The sequence below is a fragment of the Eumetopias jubatus genome, unplaced genomic scaffold (assembly GCF_037043125.1).
Source record: "Eumetopias jubatus isolate StellerSeaLion01/CBP00866 unplaced genomic scaffold, mEumJub1_p1.0 scaffold_10, whole genome shotgun sequence".
NCBI lineage: Eukaryota > Metazoa > Chordata > Mammalia > Carnivora > Otariidae > Eumetopias > Eumetopias jubatus.
The window spans coordinates 77,486,007-77,505,657 of NW_028274816.1; the positions used below are offsets into that span (position 1 = coordinate 77,486,007).

Below are 19,651 nucleotides of genomic sequence, written 5' to 3' on the forward strand. Positions count from 1 at the left end.
AGCCAGACTCAAGGGGCTGATAGGAAAAAAGCAGGCGCTTTGCAAAGAATCCAGCTTCTGGGTGTGGGAGTTACTAGTGCTGCCCCTGGGATTCTGTTACTCTGCTGGACACAGGAAAGACTCAGTCTCCGGGCCTCTGGTGGATGCGAGGAGTCAGGCTGAGCTCTGGGCAACCAGCTCCGTGCAGAAGGGATGCAGGAGGCAGGTCCTCTCCAGGTTGGGGCATTTAGTCACTGGTGCGAGCCCCTCCAGAGATCCCCCCGCTCTCTGCCTCTGCTGTTCTGGAAGCCCACGTGGAGACAGCATAGCCATCAGCTTCTGTCTCAGAGGGACCAGGACAGAGCCCCTTGCTAACCTGGGCTGGACGAGGAGCTGAGCGAGAAATACGCTTTCGTTGGGTCCCACCACTGAGATTTTGGGATGGTTTGTCATTGCAGGATTACCAACACAGATAGTAGTAATCTGGGGAGTTTGATGTTCTCCCTTGCAGCCCCAAAGCCCTTAGAAATAGAGACACGGTGCGCCTGGATGGCTCAGTTGGTGAAGTGTCTGCCTTCAGCTCAGGTCATGAATCCGGGGTCCTGGGATCGGGCTCCCTGCTCAGTGGGGAGTCCGCTTCTCCCTCTTCCTCTGTCCTTCCCCCCTCAAATAAATAAATAAAACCTAAAAAAAAAAAAAAGAACAAGATCAAAGGACTGGGAACTAGCCAGAGGCACCCCTGTGTGGCCAGGACTGTGGCAGAGGCTGGACAGTTGGGCCCCTTATAAGACTGGGCTTTGACTTAGAACAGCAAGACCAAGATATAGAACACACACACACGTACACGCACATGCACACACAGCCTGTCCCTCCAGACACACCTTGGCCACCACCGAAGTTAGCATTAGAAGGCATGCCCATGCTAAAAATGGCCCCAAGCCAGAGAGGGAGGGATGCGGTGGATCACTGGAATCAGCCGGCTTGGAGGGAGATGTACTGCGGAGACACACCCGGCCGTGCATAGGGTTCTGCTTATGCTCTGGGCCCCTTCCGGGGACAGGATGTGGGGAAGGGGCTTGAGCCCCGTCCGATCGGGGGCTTCCTCCAGCCGGCACTCTGGACCCCTGTGTGCTTTCTGGTCTGGAAGGAGACTGGCAGAGTGGGAAGAACACCAGCCTCTTTTCCCAGCTGGTGTTGAGCAAGTGCCTCAGGCTCAGTGGCCCCAATGTGTCAGATACATGGGAGGGACACGAAGACCTGGGAAGTCCCTTCCAGCGTTGACATTCTAGGATCCACTTGCCTCAAGGCTCCCGTGTCCCTAGATGCTGTTCGCTGTTGGGGAAGCAGCTGTGAACTCCCTGGGCACCACCCCAACTACCACCGGTTCACAGGGAGACAGACAGCAAGCACACGAACAAATAGATCCTTTGAGATGGCTGTGGGTGGGGCTGGGGGATGCAACAGGGCGGTGTGTTAGCAGGACCTGGGGTGAGGTGACTTGAGGTCTGGTGGTCAGGGAAGGCCACTCCAGCTAGATGAGACCAGGATCAGAACAAACCACTAGAAACAGCCTGGTGGGGGGGTGGGGGCTGGGGTGGGACGGTGTTACAGACCATGTGTTCAGGGAACAGAGAGAGGGCCAGAGTTGCTGGGATAAGGTGACGGAGGGGTGGACGGAAGATGGTCACGCACAGTCCTGAGGTCCACAGTGCATCCTTGGATTTGATTCTAAGGGCAACGCCGTGTTATGCTCTGGCAAGCTTTAAGCAGGAGAGTGACCCCATTTGATTTTTCTCCTGTGTCCTGGGGTGTGGGGCCGCAGGGTTGCTCCCCGCCTTGCAGGGCTTGGGGTGGGGTAAGCAGGGTTGCCCCAGCAGTGAGGACTCAGCTTCCTGTGTGGGTGGCCATTGCGGCCAAACCAGTGAGCTCGCATCCTTCCCAGGGACCTGCTCTCCGGTCCACCCCTGGTCCAGGAGAACCAGTTTTTCAGCCCAGTGAGCACCTACCCAGAAGCACGCATCCACGTTTGGGCCGTAAGTGGGGAGCACCCCATCTTCATTCTCATGCCTAGTCCCATCCACATCCCCAGCCATGTTTGGGTCTCCACCGTCCTCATCTCTGTCTGTTTCCTTCAGGGACCTAATTCCCACTCCAGACTCTTGCCCTGATCAAACCCAGAGCCACCATTCCTGCTTTTCGGGGGGACAAATGGATTGGCTGAGGGGACACCTATTGATCACAGGTTATGATTTGAGGAGGCAGCTTTTGGGGGATGGAGGTAGATCCCCACCATTTGGGGGTGACACCCAAACACTTCTATACCATCAGCTCCCTGCCCTGCTCCCCCAAATTCCCCCTTTTGCTTTACCTTGCAGGCCCCCTGCCTCCTCCCCACACCCCACTATGTGATTTTACCACTGGATTAGAAGGTTCAGGAGGGACCTCTCACACCCACTGACTTGGACTCTGTTCCAGCGGGGCCTGGAAATGCCACTTCCCAAATCCCTGAGCTTCAATCCCCAAGCCACCCCCGCCCTGCTCCGCACCAGAGATTAGCAGCCCCCTGGGGGCACAGTCTCCAGGAAAGGGGAGTGGCTACAAGGTCGGAGGCTGGGAGAGCTTGCATGGAATTTGCATCTTATGATGCAAATTTGCACCATCAGGCTGCTAGCATCCCCCAAGAGTCATCTGGGTGGCTGAGCAGAGTCCAGGAGGGCAGGCCTGACCTGCCTAACAGCTCCTGTCCTCAGCCCAGGGCAGCACTGTACCACGCAGATGAGATAGCCCTGCCAATCCCCCATAGTCATACACAGGCATGACTACCCCCAGCCTTCTCCCCCATCCTGCCCATCCCCTTAACCCATTCTTCTCCCTCCCATCACCAACCCGGCGCCCTGCCCCTGGCCTGGCGTTTACCCCAGTCTAGCTCTCCTCTCCCCCTAATCAAGCCCCATCCCTGATGCACTTCCCAGCCCCGGCCTTGTCCTCATCCCACCAGCCCACCTGACCATTAAGAACCATGTTTCGAGAGTGTCCCAGGTGCCAGGTACTGTGCCAGGAGGTGGGGAGAAAACCCAACCAAATGATGGACAGTCTAATCTAGTGGGGAAGATGGGCATCAAAGATGTTAGCTGCAGTGCTGTGAGAACCATTAGTAGTGAAATTTGGCCTTCCTTGATGAGGCCCTTATCAAGCTAAGATCAGAAGGAAGAGGAAACTTAACCAGGTCCAAGAGGTAGAGTGGGACAGCATGTGCAAAAGTCCTGTGGTTGGAAGGGGGGATTGACCTTACTTCCTTCATGCTTTTATTCAAAAGTCCCCCTGTCAAAGGGCACTTCCCTGACCCCTCTCTATCTAAAGTTTGCTCCTTTATACTTTATAATTTCTTTCCCTGCTTCTCTTCAGTACTTGATCACTAACATAATATTTTATTTACTTCATTAGTAGGTTGTATTGTCTGTTTCCTCCACTAGAAGGTAAGCTACAGGAGGAAGGGTGGTGATTTGCTTTGGGACGAGACCTAGGAGACAAGCCACAGGAGGTATGTGAATGGATGAAGTCATTATCTGGAAGGTCAGAAAGAGCCACTGCCAGGCCTGAGCTGGGGTTGGACGGGGTGGGGGTGACAGGAGCACATTTGGGTCTTAAAAAGGTCATCTCACTCCTTACCTCCGACCACAGCCTTATCCCTAAGCTCAGCCTGAATCACAACCTCATCCCCATTCCTTACCCAATCCGGAACCTACTGGCATCTTCTCTGCATCTTAGAATCCCAGCCTTCTTTGGCCCTAACTTGGCCCCGGGCATTGTGTGACCTTCCCTCAATGGTGACAGTAGGGTGATACCTTAGAGGGAACCTGGACTGGTGCTTCCTGGTTGGCGGGAGCTGCTCCTGGCAGGCAGGAGCAAAGAGGGCAAGACAGAATGATTGTTTCCTTCTCTCCCACCTTCAGTAAGCTCTGTGAGTATTTCATTTCTTCTCTGCATCTGCGGTGCCTAGAACAGTGCCTGAAACATGTGTGCTCCACGAACATCTCCTGAAGGAACGAGGGCAAGAAAGAACCAGGGCAAGAAGGAATGAATTATTTGGTTCCGGACAAACCCAATTCTATTGGAGCCCAACCTTGATCCCAAAACTCTTCCTAGAGCTTCATTGTTTTTTGAGGGGGGGATGGGATGGGGTGAGGATATTGAGGGATATCATATAGTAAAATGCATCAAGTTCCTTCTGTACCTCCCAGATCAAGATACAGAAGATTCTAGCTCTCCACGCGGCTCCCCCCTTGCAGGTGCTCCTCAGCGCCTCATCATGGATCTACCCGCTCCTCTGACTTCCGTAAGAATTGCTTAGTTTCTTCTGTTCTCAAACTTTGAATCGATGGAATGATAGAGCGTGTACTGTTTTCTGTCTGCCTTCTTTCATTCAGTATAATCTTTGTGAGATTCGTCCACATCGCCCACCTTGTTGTTTGTGCTTTTTTTTTTTTTTTTTAATTGCTGGGTAGAATTCTGTTAGGATTATACCACAAAGTACATGTCCACCCCTTGGCTTATTTCTCATGCCCCCAGCTTCACTGCAATTGTTATCTACTCTTGTATGCAACCCCGTCCCTCGGCTCGGCTCAGGTGATCCTGGTCTTGCAGGAAGCCACAGACATCCTCTCTCCCTCCCTGATCCTCTCTCCTTGGAGCCTCTCTGTGCCCTAGCACCCCAGCTCAGCTTCAGCAACTACTACTCTTCCTCTCAAGGGCGCCGGGCCCTGGGGCAGGAGGATGGGCCAGCCTTCCTGCAGCGGCCACAGCCTGCCCCATTGCCCAGAGAGGAATGGCCCTGCAGCCGGCCAGCCAGACAGAGTTTGCGCTGTGCCCCATCCCCTGGCCCCCACCCACTGTTGAGGGGGTGACCCGTTGCCCCTGGATCGGCTCAGCAGGGGTGTCCAGTGCTGCAGCCCATGGGGGCGGGCAGAAGGAAGGCGCTTATTAGGCTGATAATGATCTGGGGGCCCCACCCAGCCCTGTCCCCCCACTTCCCTGGGGCCCGTGCTCAGGCTGGACTGGCTCCCCCACCCTGAAGACTCCTTCATCCAAGGCATGTTCCATCCACCCTCTCAGAAGCCAGCCCAGCGCCCTGTCTGCTCTCCCTGCTGGTACTGGAGGGCTGGCCGCCCAGACGCTGGCTCACCCGCCTGACTCGCCCCGCCCCAGCCTACCCGGCTCCCTGCCCGCCCTCCAAGGGTAGCAGCCTCTCCAGGCTCTGGGCTGCCCGTGGGCCAGACGTCCCTGCCTCACCTCTCCCTCTCGGGAGGCTGGCCCTGTCCCCATCTCCGTGTGTCTGACTTCCCCTGCCTGGCCTGGACCCCCGTGCAGCCCCCACGGTGTCTGGACTTGAGCCCTCCCTCCTGCCTCCTCAGGAACAGCCATGGCCGCCTACAAAGTCAAGGTGGCCACGGGTACCGATCTCTTGTCGGGAACCATGGACTCCATCTCGCTGACCATTGTGGGGACCCAAGGAGAGAGCCATAAGCAGCTGCTGAACCATTTTGGGAGAGACTTTGCGACTGGGGCGGTGAGTAGGTGCATGTGTGGTGTGTGAGCATGTGTGGGATGTGTGTGCGTGCATGTGTGTGAATAGGGTGTGTGGTGCACGTATATGTGGAGTGTGTGAATATGCACATGTGTCTGTGTGGTACATGTGGTCTCTGTGTATGTAGTGTGTGTGGTGTGCATGAGTCTGTGTGTGGTGTGTGTATGTGTGTGTATACACATGAGTGTGTGTGGTATGTGGCATGAATGTGATATGTGTGAGTGTATGTGGTATATGTGGTCTGTATATGTACGGATGAGTGTGTGATGTGTGTGTGTGAGTGTGTGTGAGTGATGTGTGTGTGGTGTGTGCCACGTGAGTGTGTGTGTGGAGTGTGAGTGTGCAGTGTGTGCTGTATGAGTGTGTGCCGTGTGAGTGTGTATGTGTGAGTGTGTGCCGTGTGAATGAGTGTAGTGTGTGTGGTGTGTGAGTGATATGTGAATGAGCGTGTGCTGTGTGAGCTATGTGTGTGGTGTGTGTGCCATGTGAGTGTGTATGTGTGCGCGCGTGCTGTATGTGTATGTGTGTGTGAATGTGTGTGGTGTGTGAGTGTGTGTGTGCCATGTGTGTGTGGTGTGAGCTGTGTATGTGTGAGAGTGTGTGTTGTGTGTGTGCTGTGTGTGTATGTGTGAGTGTGTGTGTTGTGTGTGTGCTGTGTGAGTGTGTATGTGTGAGTGTGTGTGGTGTGTGAGTGTGTGTGTGTGTGCGAGTGTGTGCGGTGTGTGCGCGCGCCATGTGAGTGTGTGTTGTGTGTGTATGTGTGAGTGTGTGTGTTGTGTGTGTGCTGTGTGAGTGTGTATGTGTGAGTGTGTGTGGTGTGTGAGTGTGTGTGTGTGTGCGAGTGTGTGCGGTGTGTGTGTGCGCCATGTGAGTGTGTGGTGTGTGTGTGTGGTGTGTGAGTGTGTATGTGTGGTGTGTGAGTGTGTGTGGTGTGTGTGTGTGGTGTGTGAGTGTGTGTCCAGGGAGCATGAGGAGGGATGGAGGTGTGCAGGGGAGGGAGACAATGGGCAGGGAGAGATGGGGCACTGTGGGGGAGCTCTGAAAGCAGTGGGCTCCAAGGGGGCTTTGGATGCCCTCCCAGTAGACCTGGCTCCCAGCGGTCCCTGCTCTCTGGGCCATCCTGCCTCATCCCTGCTCTGTTACTTCTCACCCCTTTGTGCTCATTTCTCATCTCTCCCTGCCCTTTCTCACCTCTTCTCTCTTCCTCTCTCATCACTCACCCACATCCCTCATCTCTCAGCCTCTCCCTCATTCCTGCCCATGGCCTCTCCCTCTCCCTCATTCTTCCCCATTTCCTCTCCCCCTCCCTCATTCCTGCCCATGGCCTCTCCCTCTCCCTCATCCCTCCCCATGGTCTCTCCCTCTCCCTCATCCCTCCCCATTTCCTCTCCCCCTCCCTCATCCTTCCCTATTTCCTCTCCCCTCCCTCATCCCTCCCCATGATCTCTCCCTCTCCCTCATCCCTCCTCATTTCCTCTCCCCCTCCCTGATCCCTCCCTATTTCCTCTCCCCTCCCTCATCCCTCCCCATGGTCTCTCCCTCTCCCTCATCCTTCCCTATTTCCTCTCCCCTCCCTCATCCCTCCCCATGATCTCTCCCCCTCCCTCATCCCTCCCCATTTCCTCTCCCCCTCCCTCATCTCTCACCATTTCCTCTCCCTCTCCCTCATCCCTCCCCATGGTCTCTCCCTCTCCCTCATCCTTCCCTATTTCCTCTCCCCTCCCTCATCCCTCCCCATTTCCTCTCCCCCTCCCTCATCCCTCCCCATTTCCTCTCCCCCTCCCTCATCTCTCCCCATTTCCTCTCCCCTCCCTCATCCCTCCTCATTTCCTCTCCCCCTCCCTCATCCCTCCCCATGATCTCTCCCCCTCCCTCATTCTTCCCCATTTCCTCTCCCTCTCCCTCATCCCTCCCCATGGTCTCTCCCTCTCCCTCATCCCTCCTCATTTCCTCTCCCCCTCCCTGATCCCTCCCTATTTCCTCTCCCCTCCCTCATCCCTCCTCATTTCCTCTCCCCCTCCCTGATCCCTCCCTATTTCCTCTCCCCTCCCTCATCCCTCCCCATGGTCTCTCCCTCTCCCTCATCCCTCCCCATTTCCTCTCCCCCTCCCTCATCCCTCCCCATTTCCTCTCCCCCTCCCTCATCTCTCCCCATTTCCTCTCCCCTCCCTCATCCTTCCCTATTTCCTCTCCCCTCCCTCATCTCTCCCCATTTCCTCTCCCCTCCCTCATCTCTCCCCATTTCCTCTCCCCTCCCTCATCCTTCCCCATTTCCTCTCCCCTCCCTCATCCTTCCCTATTTCCTCTCCCCTCCCTCATCTCTCACCATTTCCTCTCCCCCTCCCTCATCCCTCCCCATGGTCTCTCCCTCTCCCTCATCCCTCCCCATTTCCTCTCCCCCTCCTTCATCTTTCCCCATGATCTCTCCCCCTCCCTCATTCTTCCCCATTTCCTCTCCCCCTCCCTCATCCCTCCCCATGGTCTCTCCCTCTCCCTCATCCTTCCCTATTTCCTCTCCCCTCCCTCATCTCTCCCCATTTCCTCTCCCCTCCCTCATCCTTCCCTATTTCCTCTCCCCTCCCTCATCCCTCCCCATTTCCTCTCCCCCTCCCTCATCTTTCTCCATTTCCTCTCCCCATCCTACATCCCTCCCCATGGCCTCTCTTCCCTCAACCCTCCCCATTTCCTCTCCCCCTCCCTCATCCCTCTCCCTCCCATCCTTACTCTTCCTAAGTTAAATTGTATCATAACTGGCTTAAAAGCACACTGGATTATCTGTGATTTAAAACGGCATCGGACCAGCTTGTCCAGTGGGGCCTGCCTGCTCCATGATGGAAGGTGCCCTTTGCTGGTCCCTCAGCCCTGATTCTGAGTCAGGTCCGGCCACCTACTGCTATGTCATCTTGTAGGTCACTCTGTCTAGATGGCCATTTCTGTATCTCCACGTCTTCATTGATAAGTAGGAGAAGAGGGGGCTGGCAGGACCACCTCTGCCCACTCTAAGACTGCAGGAGGTCTAGGGGGGCGCTGGACCCCACTTGGACCCCTTTGTAGACCAGCCCCTCGGGGGCTGCATGGCTCCCACAGCCTCAGGTGGCTGAGGAGGGGGTGGGAGGATGGAACCTGGGGCGGGTGGCCGGGAATGGGGCAGAGGGACAGGTGTGCTGTGACCCTGGGTTGATGGGCCCAGGAGGGGACAGCCCAGTAGGAGTGGGTGAGGAGAGCCCCGTGATCGGGTCACCCCAGCCCAGGGAGGTGAGCAGCGCCCCCCTCACATGAGCAGAGTGTGGAGGAGGGGCCGGGCCGGTGGGAGTCCTGCCACTCACCTAGCCCCATGCCCTGCCCAGGTGGACGAGTACACTGTCCGGTGTCAGCAGGATCTGGGGGAGCTCATCATCATCCGCCTGCACAAGGAGCGCTATTCCTTCTTCCCCAAGAACTCCTGGTATTGCAACTACGTGCAGATCTGTGCGCCCGACGGCCGCATCTATCACTTCCCCGCCTATCAGTGGATGGACGGCTATGAGACCCTGGCCCTCAGGGAGGCTACAGGCAAGCCCTCAGCACCCCACCCCTGCTGCCAGGCCCCTGGCTCCGCCCAGCTGTCATCTGCTGGGCTGTCCCCACAGGGACTCCTGGGCCTGCCTGCCACCCTCACGCAGCCCCCTCAGTCACTGGTGCTGCAGGGCCCAGCTCAGGGCTGCACCCTGCAGGGACACAGATGGGGGTGGCTTGGATCTCAGGCTCCCAGGTCTTGCCCGCTAGCTCCACTCTGACAGGACACCCCACCATCCCACCTGCTGCCTGTTGTGTTAAGAGCCCTGTGAGCTCAAGAGTTGTCCGTGCTCCCTAACAGCAGGGTTTGTACCTTATAAGAGCCCTGGGTCTCTAACGGGGCAGATTTCAGACAGATGGGATGCTCTAAGCTCCCAAGGCCTCCCTGCTACTCCAACAGGACTACTCCTTTACTTCTGTAACAGGACTCACTGCTGCTCCAAAAGCCCCCCCTTCATCCAGTTAGGCTCCATCACAGCCCAGTAGATTGACCGGGTGTTCTCTAGTGCCTGGTCGAGGCTGCAGGCTATTTTCCTGGTCACTTGGTTGCTCCCCTGGAAGAGGGACAGGGAGCCCACCCCTGCCACAGCCCTAGCCTGGTGGGCTTGGCTCAGCTGCCTAGTAGGTGGCTGCTACATGGGGACTGCAGGTTTGTCCTCTGTTGCCTTGGCTCCACCGCCCCAGCCTCTGTGGCCTCCCTCAAGGTGCACAGGAGGGAGGGGGCTTGGAGCTCCATCCGGCCGGCAGCTAACCACCCTGTTCCACCTTTCATTTCCCTGTGAGCAGGGAAACAGAGCCCGAGCTGGGGAAAGAGGCAGAGGCAGAGGGAGGCAGGCCTGGGGGAGGGTGGGGAGGCCAAGGGGAGAGTCCCCCTCCCGGAGATGTGGAGCATCTTCCCACAGCCATAGGCCCGAGTGGCTGGGAAGCAGGGGAGGGCAAGATGAGGCCGGGCGCCGTGCAGGAATGGCGCTGGGTGGGGCAGCTCCCTGCAACACCAGGGCAGGAGGCTTGCATCACCTGCCCGGCCCTTGGAGGAGTCCAGCCCCCACCCAGGGGGTGAAGCCGAGCTGGGTCCCCGGGGTTGCACAACTCCAGGGGGCACTGTTCACCTGGAACACAACATAAGCTGCAGCAGATGGAGGAAGGAGAGGTGGTGAAGGGGGCCTCAGGGAAGGTGACGGGGCTGTGGTGATAGGCACATGGCAGCCCAGGGCCGCCAGCCAGGACACTGGACAGAGACAACCCTGGGTGTGGATCTCAGCTCCACCACCTACTAGCTGAACATCTGGGTCTCCTTCTGAATTCTGAGCCCCAGTGTTCTCCTCTGTAAAATGGGGCTAACAGCAGAACCTACTTTATAAGGCTGATGAGAGAATCCAGGGACCCCGCCTCTAAAAGAAATTTTAAAAGGCTGAACAACTCTTGGTGGTGGTTCATGGTTGGGGGGGGGGTGAGTGGTCAGAAGAAGACTGCCTTGGTTCAAATCCCAGCTCATGCTTTCTCTCTGTGTAACATGGGCTGTTTTCTCCTTGTAAAACGAGCATGATATTGTCCCTTAGCTGAAACTTTTGGGGTCAGGGGTGTCTTGAAATTCAGATTTCAGGGGCACCTGGGTGGCGGGGTCGGTTAAGTGTCTGACTCTTGGTTTTGGCTCGGGTCTTGCTCTCAGGGTCTTGGGATCAAGCCCTGAATTGGGCTCCCTGCTGAGTGGGGAGTCTGCTTGAGATTCTCCCTCTCCCTCTACCCCTCCCTCCATGCACACACTCTCTCTTTCATAAATAAATCTTTAAAAAAAGATATTCAGATTTCATTTAGAATATGTATGTATACGTACATATATATCTATATATTCCACTCACATGGTCCATATGTTATATTATATATCCACCAGGGCACCCCCTAGCCAAATATTCTATTTCTGCAGCAAAAACTACAAATAGTTACGCCAAGTGAGTTCAGTAAAGACTGTGTATAGCCTCCAGTAAATTCAGAGCAGGTTTTGCTGACCAAGGAATTTGTGCCTAACTTGTGAAAAAGACAAGGTTGATTTCTATAGTCTTCTGGGTTTTGGAATTGTGGAGACAGGATTGCAAGCCTATAATAGTCACCTGCCTAGTAAGGTTGTTCTTGTGTGGATTAAGTTATTAATATAAGTAGAATGGGGGCGCCTGGGTGGCTCAGTTGGTGAAGTGTCTGCCTTTGGCTCAGGGTCCTGGGATCGAGGCCCACATTGGGCTCTCTGCTCAGCGGGGAGCCTGCTTCTCCCTCTCCCTCTGTGCTCTTTCTCAAATAAACAAATAAAATCTAAATAAATAAATAAATAAAAGTTAAATAAATAATTAAAATAAATAAATAAAATCTAAATACATATATATGAGAAAGTGTGAGAAAGTGTCTGGTTCCTAGTAAGCGCTACATAACTGTCCTTCATTAATGTTTTAGCGGGTCCAGAAGACGGACTTCCTCCCAACAGCAAGCCCAGCTCCAGGGGTAGAGGGAGGGGGAAGAGGGTGGTCCCTGATCCTTCCCTCTGAGTTTTTGGGAGGACACATGCCTGCCCACCCAGGGTAAGCCTACCCCATGCCATCTTTGTCTGTGGGCCCGCAAAGCCAATCTAGAGGGCAGGAGCTGAACTGTGATCCTTGAAGTGTTCAGGGGTAGACAGGCCTGGGGTCAGACCTTGAGCCTCCCCTATGGTCTCCCTGCAGGAAAGACAACAGCAGAGGACACACTCCCGATCCTTCTGGAGCACCGACAGGAGGAGATCAGAGCCAAGCAAGACTTCTACCAGTGAGCGGAGGGCGCAGGGCCTGAGGGAGGCCAGGGGGCGGTGATGGCTTGGCTTTCCATCCCTGGGTTGGTACCTGGGCACCAGGGCCCACCGACTGCCTTCTCTTTGCAGCTGGAGGGTCTTCGTTCCGGGCCTGCCCAACTATGTGCATATCCCCAGTTACCGCCCTCCTGTCCGGAGGAATCCCAACCGGCCTGAGTGAGGACCTGGGGCTGCCCTGGGGCCCCGCCCGTGGTTGACCCCTTGGGTCTCCCCCCTCCCTGTGCCCCGGACGCGGGTGCCCGGCCCTAGCCCCGCACTCCTTCCTACAGGTGGAACGGCTACATCCCCGGCTTCCCGATTCTCATCAACATTAAGGCCACCAAGTTCCTGAACTCAAACCTCCGCTTCTCCTTCATCAAGACGGCCTCCTTCTTCTTCCGCCTGGGGCCCACGTGAGTGTGCGCGAGCAGGGGCGTCCCTGTCCCCGCTCCATGCCGCCTCCACCGAAGCCAGACCGGCAGAGGGGGCTGGCCTAGGGAACCCGGGAGGTGGTCCCCAGACCCCCGGGCACAGAAGGACCTGGAGCCGTGGGGCCAGACACCCAAGGGCCAGACCAGGGAAGGCTGCCTGTCTGAGCGCCTCCCCCTCGAACCCTGTCCACTAGGGCACTGGGCTTCAAACTCCGCGGCCTGGTGGACTGCAAGCAATCGTGGAAGAGGCTGAAGGACATCAAGAAAATCTTCCCCACCAACAAGTCTATCGTCACCGGTATGGGGGGGAAACGCGAAGCGAGCCCAGGGTAGCCCGTGGTCTGCGGCGGGGGTTGGGGGGAGCTGCGGACGCAGGCCAGAGGCGGGACGCCCCGTCGCGGCAGCGGGATGGGAGGAGCGGGGCCAACTCCAGGCCTGAAAGGCCGACTGGGCGAGCGCGCCCTCTGGCGGCCTCGTAGAGAATGCCGCCCTGGGCGCCGCCGGCCGCTCAAGGGGAGGCTGGGGGCGCTTCTCGGTGGTAGTCCTCTGTCCCGGGCCTCAGGGGGTTCTGGCCGCGTCGTGACGCCCGCACGGTCTCCCACCCAGAGTACGTGGCCGAGCACTGGACAGAGGACAGCTTCTTTGGGTATCAGTACCTGAATGGCATCAACCCAGGCCTGCTCCGCCGCTGCACTCAGATCCCGGACAAGTTCCCCGTGACAGATGATATGGTGGCCCCGTTCCTGGGCGAGGGAACGTGTCTGCAAGCGGAGCTGGAGGTGAGGCCCCATCCGGTGGAGATCCCTGGCCTCCCAGGCTCCCTCCCTCCCTGGCATCTCTGTCTCTCCACTCCTACCTTACTGTCCCGAGTCCCACTGGCCACTGTATACCCCACTTGGGTCCTTAGCTAACCCTGCACCCGGGGGACCAGGGCACTCGGCACCCAAGGCATGGCTCACAGGTGCCCCGTGTTGGTGTCTACCTGCCCTCCCATTGCGGCTCCCTTCCAGAAGGGGAACATTTACCTGGCTGACTACCGCATCTTGGAGGGCATCCCCACCATTGAGCTCAACGGAAGGAAGCAGCATCACTGTGCCCCCCTCTGCCTTCTGCACCTTGGGCCGGAAGGGAACATGATGCCCATCGCCATCCAGGTGCCTGGGATGCAGGCCTGGGGCCGCTGTGTGAGCACGTTGCCGATGCGAGGACTTATGTGCGTGTGCGCATGCGCGCGTGCACAAGTGGGCAGGTGCCCATTTATATGAGTGTGTGATCCCAGTGTGCGCGTCTGAGAACGCACGGATGTTTATGCATGTTCTTATCTGTGTGTGTGGCCCTGTGTGTAAGCCTCGGACTGAGTCCCTGCTTGTCCCTGCATGTGTACAACTTTGTCCTGCCCGGTCCGCCTGTCTGCCCATGCGTGAACTTGGGTTCCTGTGGCTGTATTTGTGTGCAAGCCCCTGTGTGTAGAGTGTGCGTACTCTGTGCATATGTGCAGAGGTGACCAGATGGGAATGTGTTTGGCCGCTTGAGCTTGTCTCTTTGGGTCCATTCCCTCATTTACTTGTTAAGCCAACACCTGCTGTGGGCTAGGCCTCTGCTGGAAATACTGAGCTAATCAGACTTAGCCACTGCCTTGAGAGTGGCCTGGCAGGAAAGGGGACAGGAGGTGCTATGTTCCCAGAGGTCTCCACCAGCGTCATGTCCAAATTAGAAAAAGGCACCTCTCTTGCGGGGGGGATCAGCCAAGCCCCAATTCTCCTGGCTCATTAGTGGGACAGCATAGGCTGGATTTCAGTGACTCCCTTTGCCCCAGAGGGCTGGTATCCTTGTGCAGTGCACAACTTGTACGGCTGAATGGGACGGCCGTGGGGTTGAAATAAGGAGGGCTTCTCGGAAGAGGCAACTTGCAGGCTACTTCTTGAATGAATGGGAGCTGCCAGGAAGACGGAGGGAGGGGGGAAGGGACTACAGGCAGAGGGGAGAACAAGAGCAAATGTGAGGAGGGAGGAAGGGTCCTGGTGTGCTCAGGGGACCCAGAGGGCCTAGAGTGTACAGAGTGGCGTGTTTCCCTCCTCAGACTCTTCTCTGCCTCCTTCCTGCAAGTGGGGGCCCGTGTGTGTGTGTGTGTGTGTGTGTGTGTGTGTGTGTGTCTGCCCTCACCTCCCTCTTTCCCCATCCCCAGCTCAGCCAGGCCCCCGGGCCCGACTGCCCCATCTTCCTGCCCAGTGACTCTGAGTGGGACTGGCTGCTGGCCAAGACGTGGGTGCGCTATGCCGAGTTTTACTGCCACGAGGCCATCTCCCACCTGCTGGAGACGCACCTCATTGCAGAGGCCTTCTGCCTGTCCATGATGAGGCAGCTGCCCATGTGCCACCCCCTCTACAAGGTATGGGCTTGGCCCCAGGTGCCCCAGAAAGGCACCTGGCTCGCTCCGCACTCAGGGGGACCCCCGGTAGTCCTGCGGAGGCAGCTGGGGACCCACAGACAGGGTTTGGGGTGGGGACTTCCCAAAGCAAGAGGGTTTGATGCTGCACAAAAGAAGGGCTGGTGCTGAGGTCCTTTGGGACTCACTGTGGTCCTCTCTCCTTGTCCTTGCTTCCTCCCACAGCTCCTCATCCCCCACACCCGGTACACCATCCAGATCAACAGCATCGGGCGGGCCCTCCTCCTCAACGAGGGGGGGCTGTCTGCCAGGGTAACACTTCTGCCCCAACCCCAACAAGACATCTGCTGCCCTTCCGGCCTTTGCCATCAGGCTAAAAGCAGGATTTCCCGCTTGCCTTCGGATCACGGGGGGGCATGGCGGGCGGGGACTGGTGGAAGGGGGTGCTTTGCCTTCAAGGGTGCAGAAAGGTTCTGGCCCAGAGTGTGGGGGCTCATGGGGCGGGCTGGAGGAGCACGCGCTGGGCTGTGTGCGAGGCGGGTGTGATCCTCAGAGGGGGATTTCTGCCGGGACCCTGCCAGCCTCAGCAGCTGCCTCCTCCCGAACAGGGCATGTCCCTGGGCCTGGAAGGCTTTGCTGAGGTGATGGTGCGGGCTCTGTCAGAGACAACCTATGACAGCCTCTACCTCCCCAATGACTTCGTGGAGCGCGGGGTCCAGGACCTGCCGGGATATTACTACCGTGACGACTCCCTGGCAGTGTGGGACGCGCTGGAGAGGTGTGGCTCCGCCGGCAGGGGGTGGCACGCAGGGTGGACGCCCTGGGATGTGGGAGCAGGCACGGGTGGCCTTAAGGGCCTGGGCTTGGGTCTGAGGCCGCCTCCGCCCCGCACGACGTGCCCGTCCCCAGGCCCCGGGCAGCTCTGGGGAGGAAGGCCTGGGCGGGGGGGGATGGCTGCTGGGAAGGGGGAGGGTCCAAACTGAGGCCTGTCCCCTGGTCAGGTACGTGACAGAGATCATCACCTACTATTACCCGTGTGATGCAGCTGTGGCGGGTGACCCGGAATTGCAGTCCTGGGTGCAGGAGATATTTAAGGAGTGCCTCCTAGGGCGTGAGAGCTCAGGTATGGGCCTGGGCGCCGGGCACCCACAGGGACCTGGGGCTAAGGGGTGGGCCCTTCCTGCTGGTAGTGGAGCACGTCTTGCTGGGTGCTGAGGGAGCCAAATCTCGGAGAGGTTGGGGAAGGAAACGGGGCTGCCCATTGGTCCCTATGTGAGCTCAGGGGCTGTGGGGCAGGGTCATCTCTGTGGAGCTCTGGGGGGCTCCCAGACCCCCCCCCGGAAATAAGCCATCATGGGCTGAGAAATGGGGCGTGAGGTCAAATAGGTAGAGCGTGCTGGAGGCCAGGGAGCTGGTAGGCTCCAGGAGGACAGCGGAGCATCCTGAGGTCATGACGCGTGGGCACCACTCAGCAAATATTTAGTGAGCATCTATGGTGTGACAAACGCTGTGCTGAGTACTGAGAGGCAAAGGGAATGAGACAGGTGAAGGTGCCTGCCCTCAAGTCTCAGGGGTGGTCCACTCAGTAGACGGACAGTCATGCTATCTTAGGACTGCTGCAGTCCGGGGTGGGTGTGTGTGGGGTAGGGGTGCATAGAAGCCCTGGGGAGGCACCTAACCCAGCTGGAGGAGGGTGGTGGGTGGAGAGTGGGGGGTAGCAGCATGCTAAGATCTAGCTGAGCTCTAACATCTGGGCTAACATCTGGCTAAGGGACCTGCAGGATGGGGAGGTTAGCCGGGAGGTGTTAGAGGTGGGGTTGAAGAGCTCTGGGTGGGAAGCCCGAGCCGACAGAGGGAGCTCTGGGAGCGGCTCAGAGGTGCCTGCATCTGAGCTGAGGCTGGGAGTTGTCCGGGCTCTCTGTGCTTAGCTAAGGCTGAAGCCATGAGCAGGGCCTGGGGCAGGCCTGGTGAAGGAGGTTGGAATTGCCCTGACCACCAGAGGGCGCCGTCGAGGGCTCTGCAAGGAGATCAGATTGCACTTAAGACGGTCAGGCTGCCAGGAGTCAGCAGACAGTTCTGGAAGGTCCTGTGGTGTCCAGGACCGGGGTGACATGGGCCTGGCTAGGGTGGCAGTTGTGGGAAGCAAGAGAATTCCCGAGCTGGCTGGGAGAGAGAAATGGCAGGACTTGGTGACTGGTTGGGGTTTGATGGTGGGTTTAGAGGGAGGGGCGGAGGAAGACTCCCAGGTTTGGGGTTTTGGAACCTGGGTGGATGGTGTGTGTCATGCTGTGAGCTGGGGGCCTAGAAGGAGGAGTGGTTTGGGGAGGAAGATAATGGGTCCGGTTCAAATGTGTTAGGTTTTGGGAACCTGGGGACAATGGGAAGGAGAAGCGAGCAGCTTGGTTAAGTGTGAGACCAAGAGCCAGGCTACTGAGAAATCCGTCTGGTGTGAGTGCAGAGGCTCAAAAGAGTGTGTGTGTGTGTGTGTGTGTGTGCACGTGCGCGTGTATGTGCACGCATGTGTGGTGGTGGGGTGGGTGTGGATGAAGGACTGTGCTGACTCAGGGCAGGAAAGCTGGGATTCCTCCAAAGCCTGGTCCCCACTGAGTCCTGGGACCAGAGCGGCCCCTCTAAGGGAGCTGGAATAAAGATCTGAGGGCCCCACCTCAGGCAGGTGCCTGGAGCAGCCCTGGAGGACATGGCCAAGGCCATTTGGGTCTGCCTCCCAAGGCTTGTGGTCTGGATGGGGTGGGGTGGGAGGGTGGGGGGGTGGGGGCTGGGGGTTGTGGTCACAGGAGGGCCAAGCAGGCAGAATGAGCACATGACCCCCCGAAGTGGCAGTTAGGAGTATTGGTGGGACACGTGTCGGGGGCACGACACCTGGGCTTGGGGTCCTGGGCCCTCTGCCAGCCTTCCAGGACCGGGGCAGGACTGACGCCGCCGGGCCTTTCCCTGCCCCCAGGCTTTCCTCAGTGCTTGCGAACAGTGCCTGAGCTGATCCGATATGTCACCATCGTCATCTACACCTGCTCGGCCAAGCACGCCGCTGTCAACACAGGGCAGGTACCTGTGCTCGCCAGCCCCAGCCCCAGCCCTCAAACCCAGCCTCAGCCATCAGCCCTACTCAGGCCTCCACCCAGCTCCCAGCTTCAGTCCCTAGCTCAGTGTAGACCCCAGAGTCCCGGGGTGCTGTCTGACCCAGAACCCCCCCCTCCAGCTGGAGTACACCGCCTGGATGCCCAACTTCCCATCGTCCATGAGGAACCCACCGATGCAGACCAAGGGGCTGACCACTCTGGAGACCTTCATGGACACGTTGCCGGATGTGAAGACCACGTGCATCACCCTGTTGGTGCTCTGGACACTCAGCCGGGAGCCCGACGACAAGGTGCCCCGGGGCCCCAGGGTGCAGACGGGGGAGGGTGGGTTGCTCCAAGTACAGGCAGGAAGAGGGCTGGGAGTGGGGGGCAGATGACAGGCGAGGGGGATGTCCAGGGTGGGAGGCAGGGGGAGAGGGGTTGCAGCAGGGGTGAGGCGGAGGGGCAGGGGCAGGTGGGTGGCAGCTGCTGCGTTGCGTGCCCGCAGCGGCCCCTGGGCCACTTCCCCGACATCCACTTCGTGGAAGAGGCCCCGCGGAGGAGCATGGAGACGCTGCGGAGGCGCCTGGCCCAGATCTCGCACAATATCCGCCAGCGCAACAAGTACCTCCCCATTCCCTACTACTACCTGGACCCGGTGCTGATAGAGAACAGCATTTCCATCTAGGCCAGCTCCCCCGCCTCGCCTCTCCCCGCCCGCGCCTGTTTTCAAAAAAAAAAAAAAATCACTTGCTACAGTGCTGGGTCTGTCGGTACACGCGGTCATTTACTGGGGGTGCGGTGGGGTGCGGGCTGGGACCAGATGCCGTTCATCACTGCGGGCTCCAGGTAGGCTCAGGGCCGCAGCTCCAGGCCCCGGGTCCGCCCCGCTGTCCCGTGAGATCCAGGCTAGGAGGCTGTGGAAGGTGGTGATGCTCCCACCCCTGGGTCCTTGGTGAAGTTCTGGGAGATGCCAAGGCGCTCCTGGGGATGGCAGGGGAGAAGGCTAAGACCCCAGCGCCCTGCCGTACCCAGCCCTGTCTTTCAACCCAAAGTGATTCTGGTTCATCTTAGGTCCCCCTACCTAGGGACCCAGACCTCCAAGGATCTCAGTCCATCAGAAAATCTACCCAAAGAGGATCATCACCTGAGCCCTGCCCACCTAGGCACTCAGACCACCCAAGACCAGTTCAACCTGAAACCTAAATTACCCGTCCACCCAGGCAAAAGACCACCCTGAGCCCAGCCTACCAGAAACCTAGACCACCCAAGCCAAGCTCACTTTGAAACCCAGCCAGCTCTAAGCTCCACCTACTATGAACCTTATAGTACCCTACACCACACCTCATCACCTACCAAAACCTACATCACTCCAGGCTCTGCCCATGCAGGAGCCCAGCCTGCTAAGTGTACCCTCCAAGTAACCTGTCCCTAAAGGTCTCTTCCTCACCCCCACCCACTCTTCTGGAACCTGAGAATCGCCCCCTTTCAGCCCCCACCCTGGGCCTTGCTTATGGTTTCATTGCTGACACCCTGGAGCTACACAAGGGCTTGGCATGTGGACTGGACCTCAGGGCGTGAGTCCACCAGGTCTCTCTGGCCTTTGGCAGTAGGTCAGCGGGGGGGTTGGGGGGGACCTGCATGGTGGTGGGAATATTGGGCATCTGGGCACTGAATTCAAGCTGACCCCCCCAAACTCGGTAAGCATAGTTGCCAGTGCTTCTCTTAGGTCCATTCCTCTGGTGACCCTGCATATCCCCCCCAGGTTTGGCGCTGACTCACCTGGCCGCTGTCAGTGGCATCGTGTTGGGCTGAGCAGTGGACGAT

At 58.1% G+C, this 19,651-nt stretch overlaps 1 protein-coding gene across 1 annotated transcript; it reads left to right on the forward strand.

The window, feature by feature from the left end:
- Positions 1–5,398: 5,398 nt before the first annotated feature.
- ALOX12B (arachidonate 12-lipoxygenase, 12R type) lies at positions 5,399–18,512 on the forward strand. Its single transcript, XM_028125149.2, has 15 exons — positions 5,399–5,545; positions 8,911–9,115; positions 11,827–11,908; positions 12,021–12,107; positions 12,221–12,343; positions 12,556–12,659; positions 12,968–13,140; positions 13,372–13,515; positions 14,547–14,750; positions 14,973–15,059; positions 15,356–15,525; positions 15,749–15,870; positions 17,710–17,810; positions 17,965–18,135; positions 18,333–18,512. The coding sequence occupies exons 1-15, from the start codon at positions 5,399–5,401 to the stop codon at positions 18,510–18,512; spliced, it is 2,100 nt and encodes a 699-aa protein (XP_027980950.1).
- Positions 18,513–19,651: the final 1,139 nt, after the last annotated feature.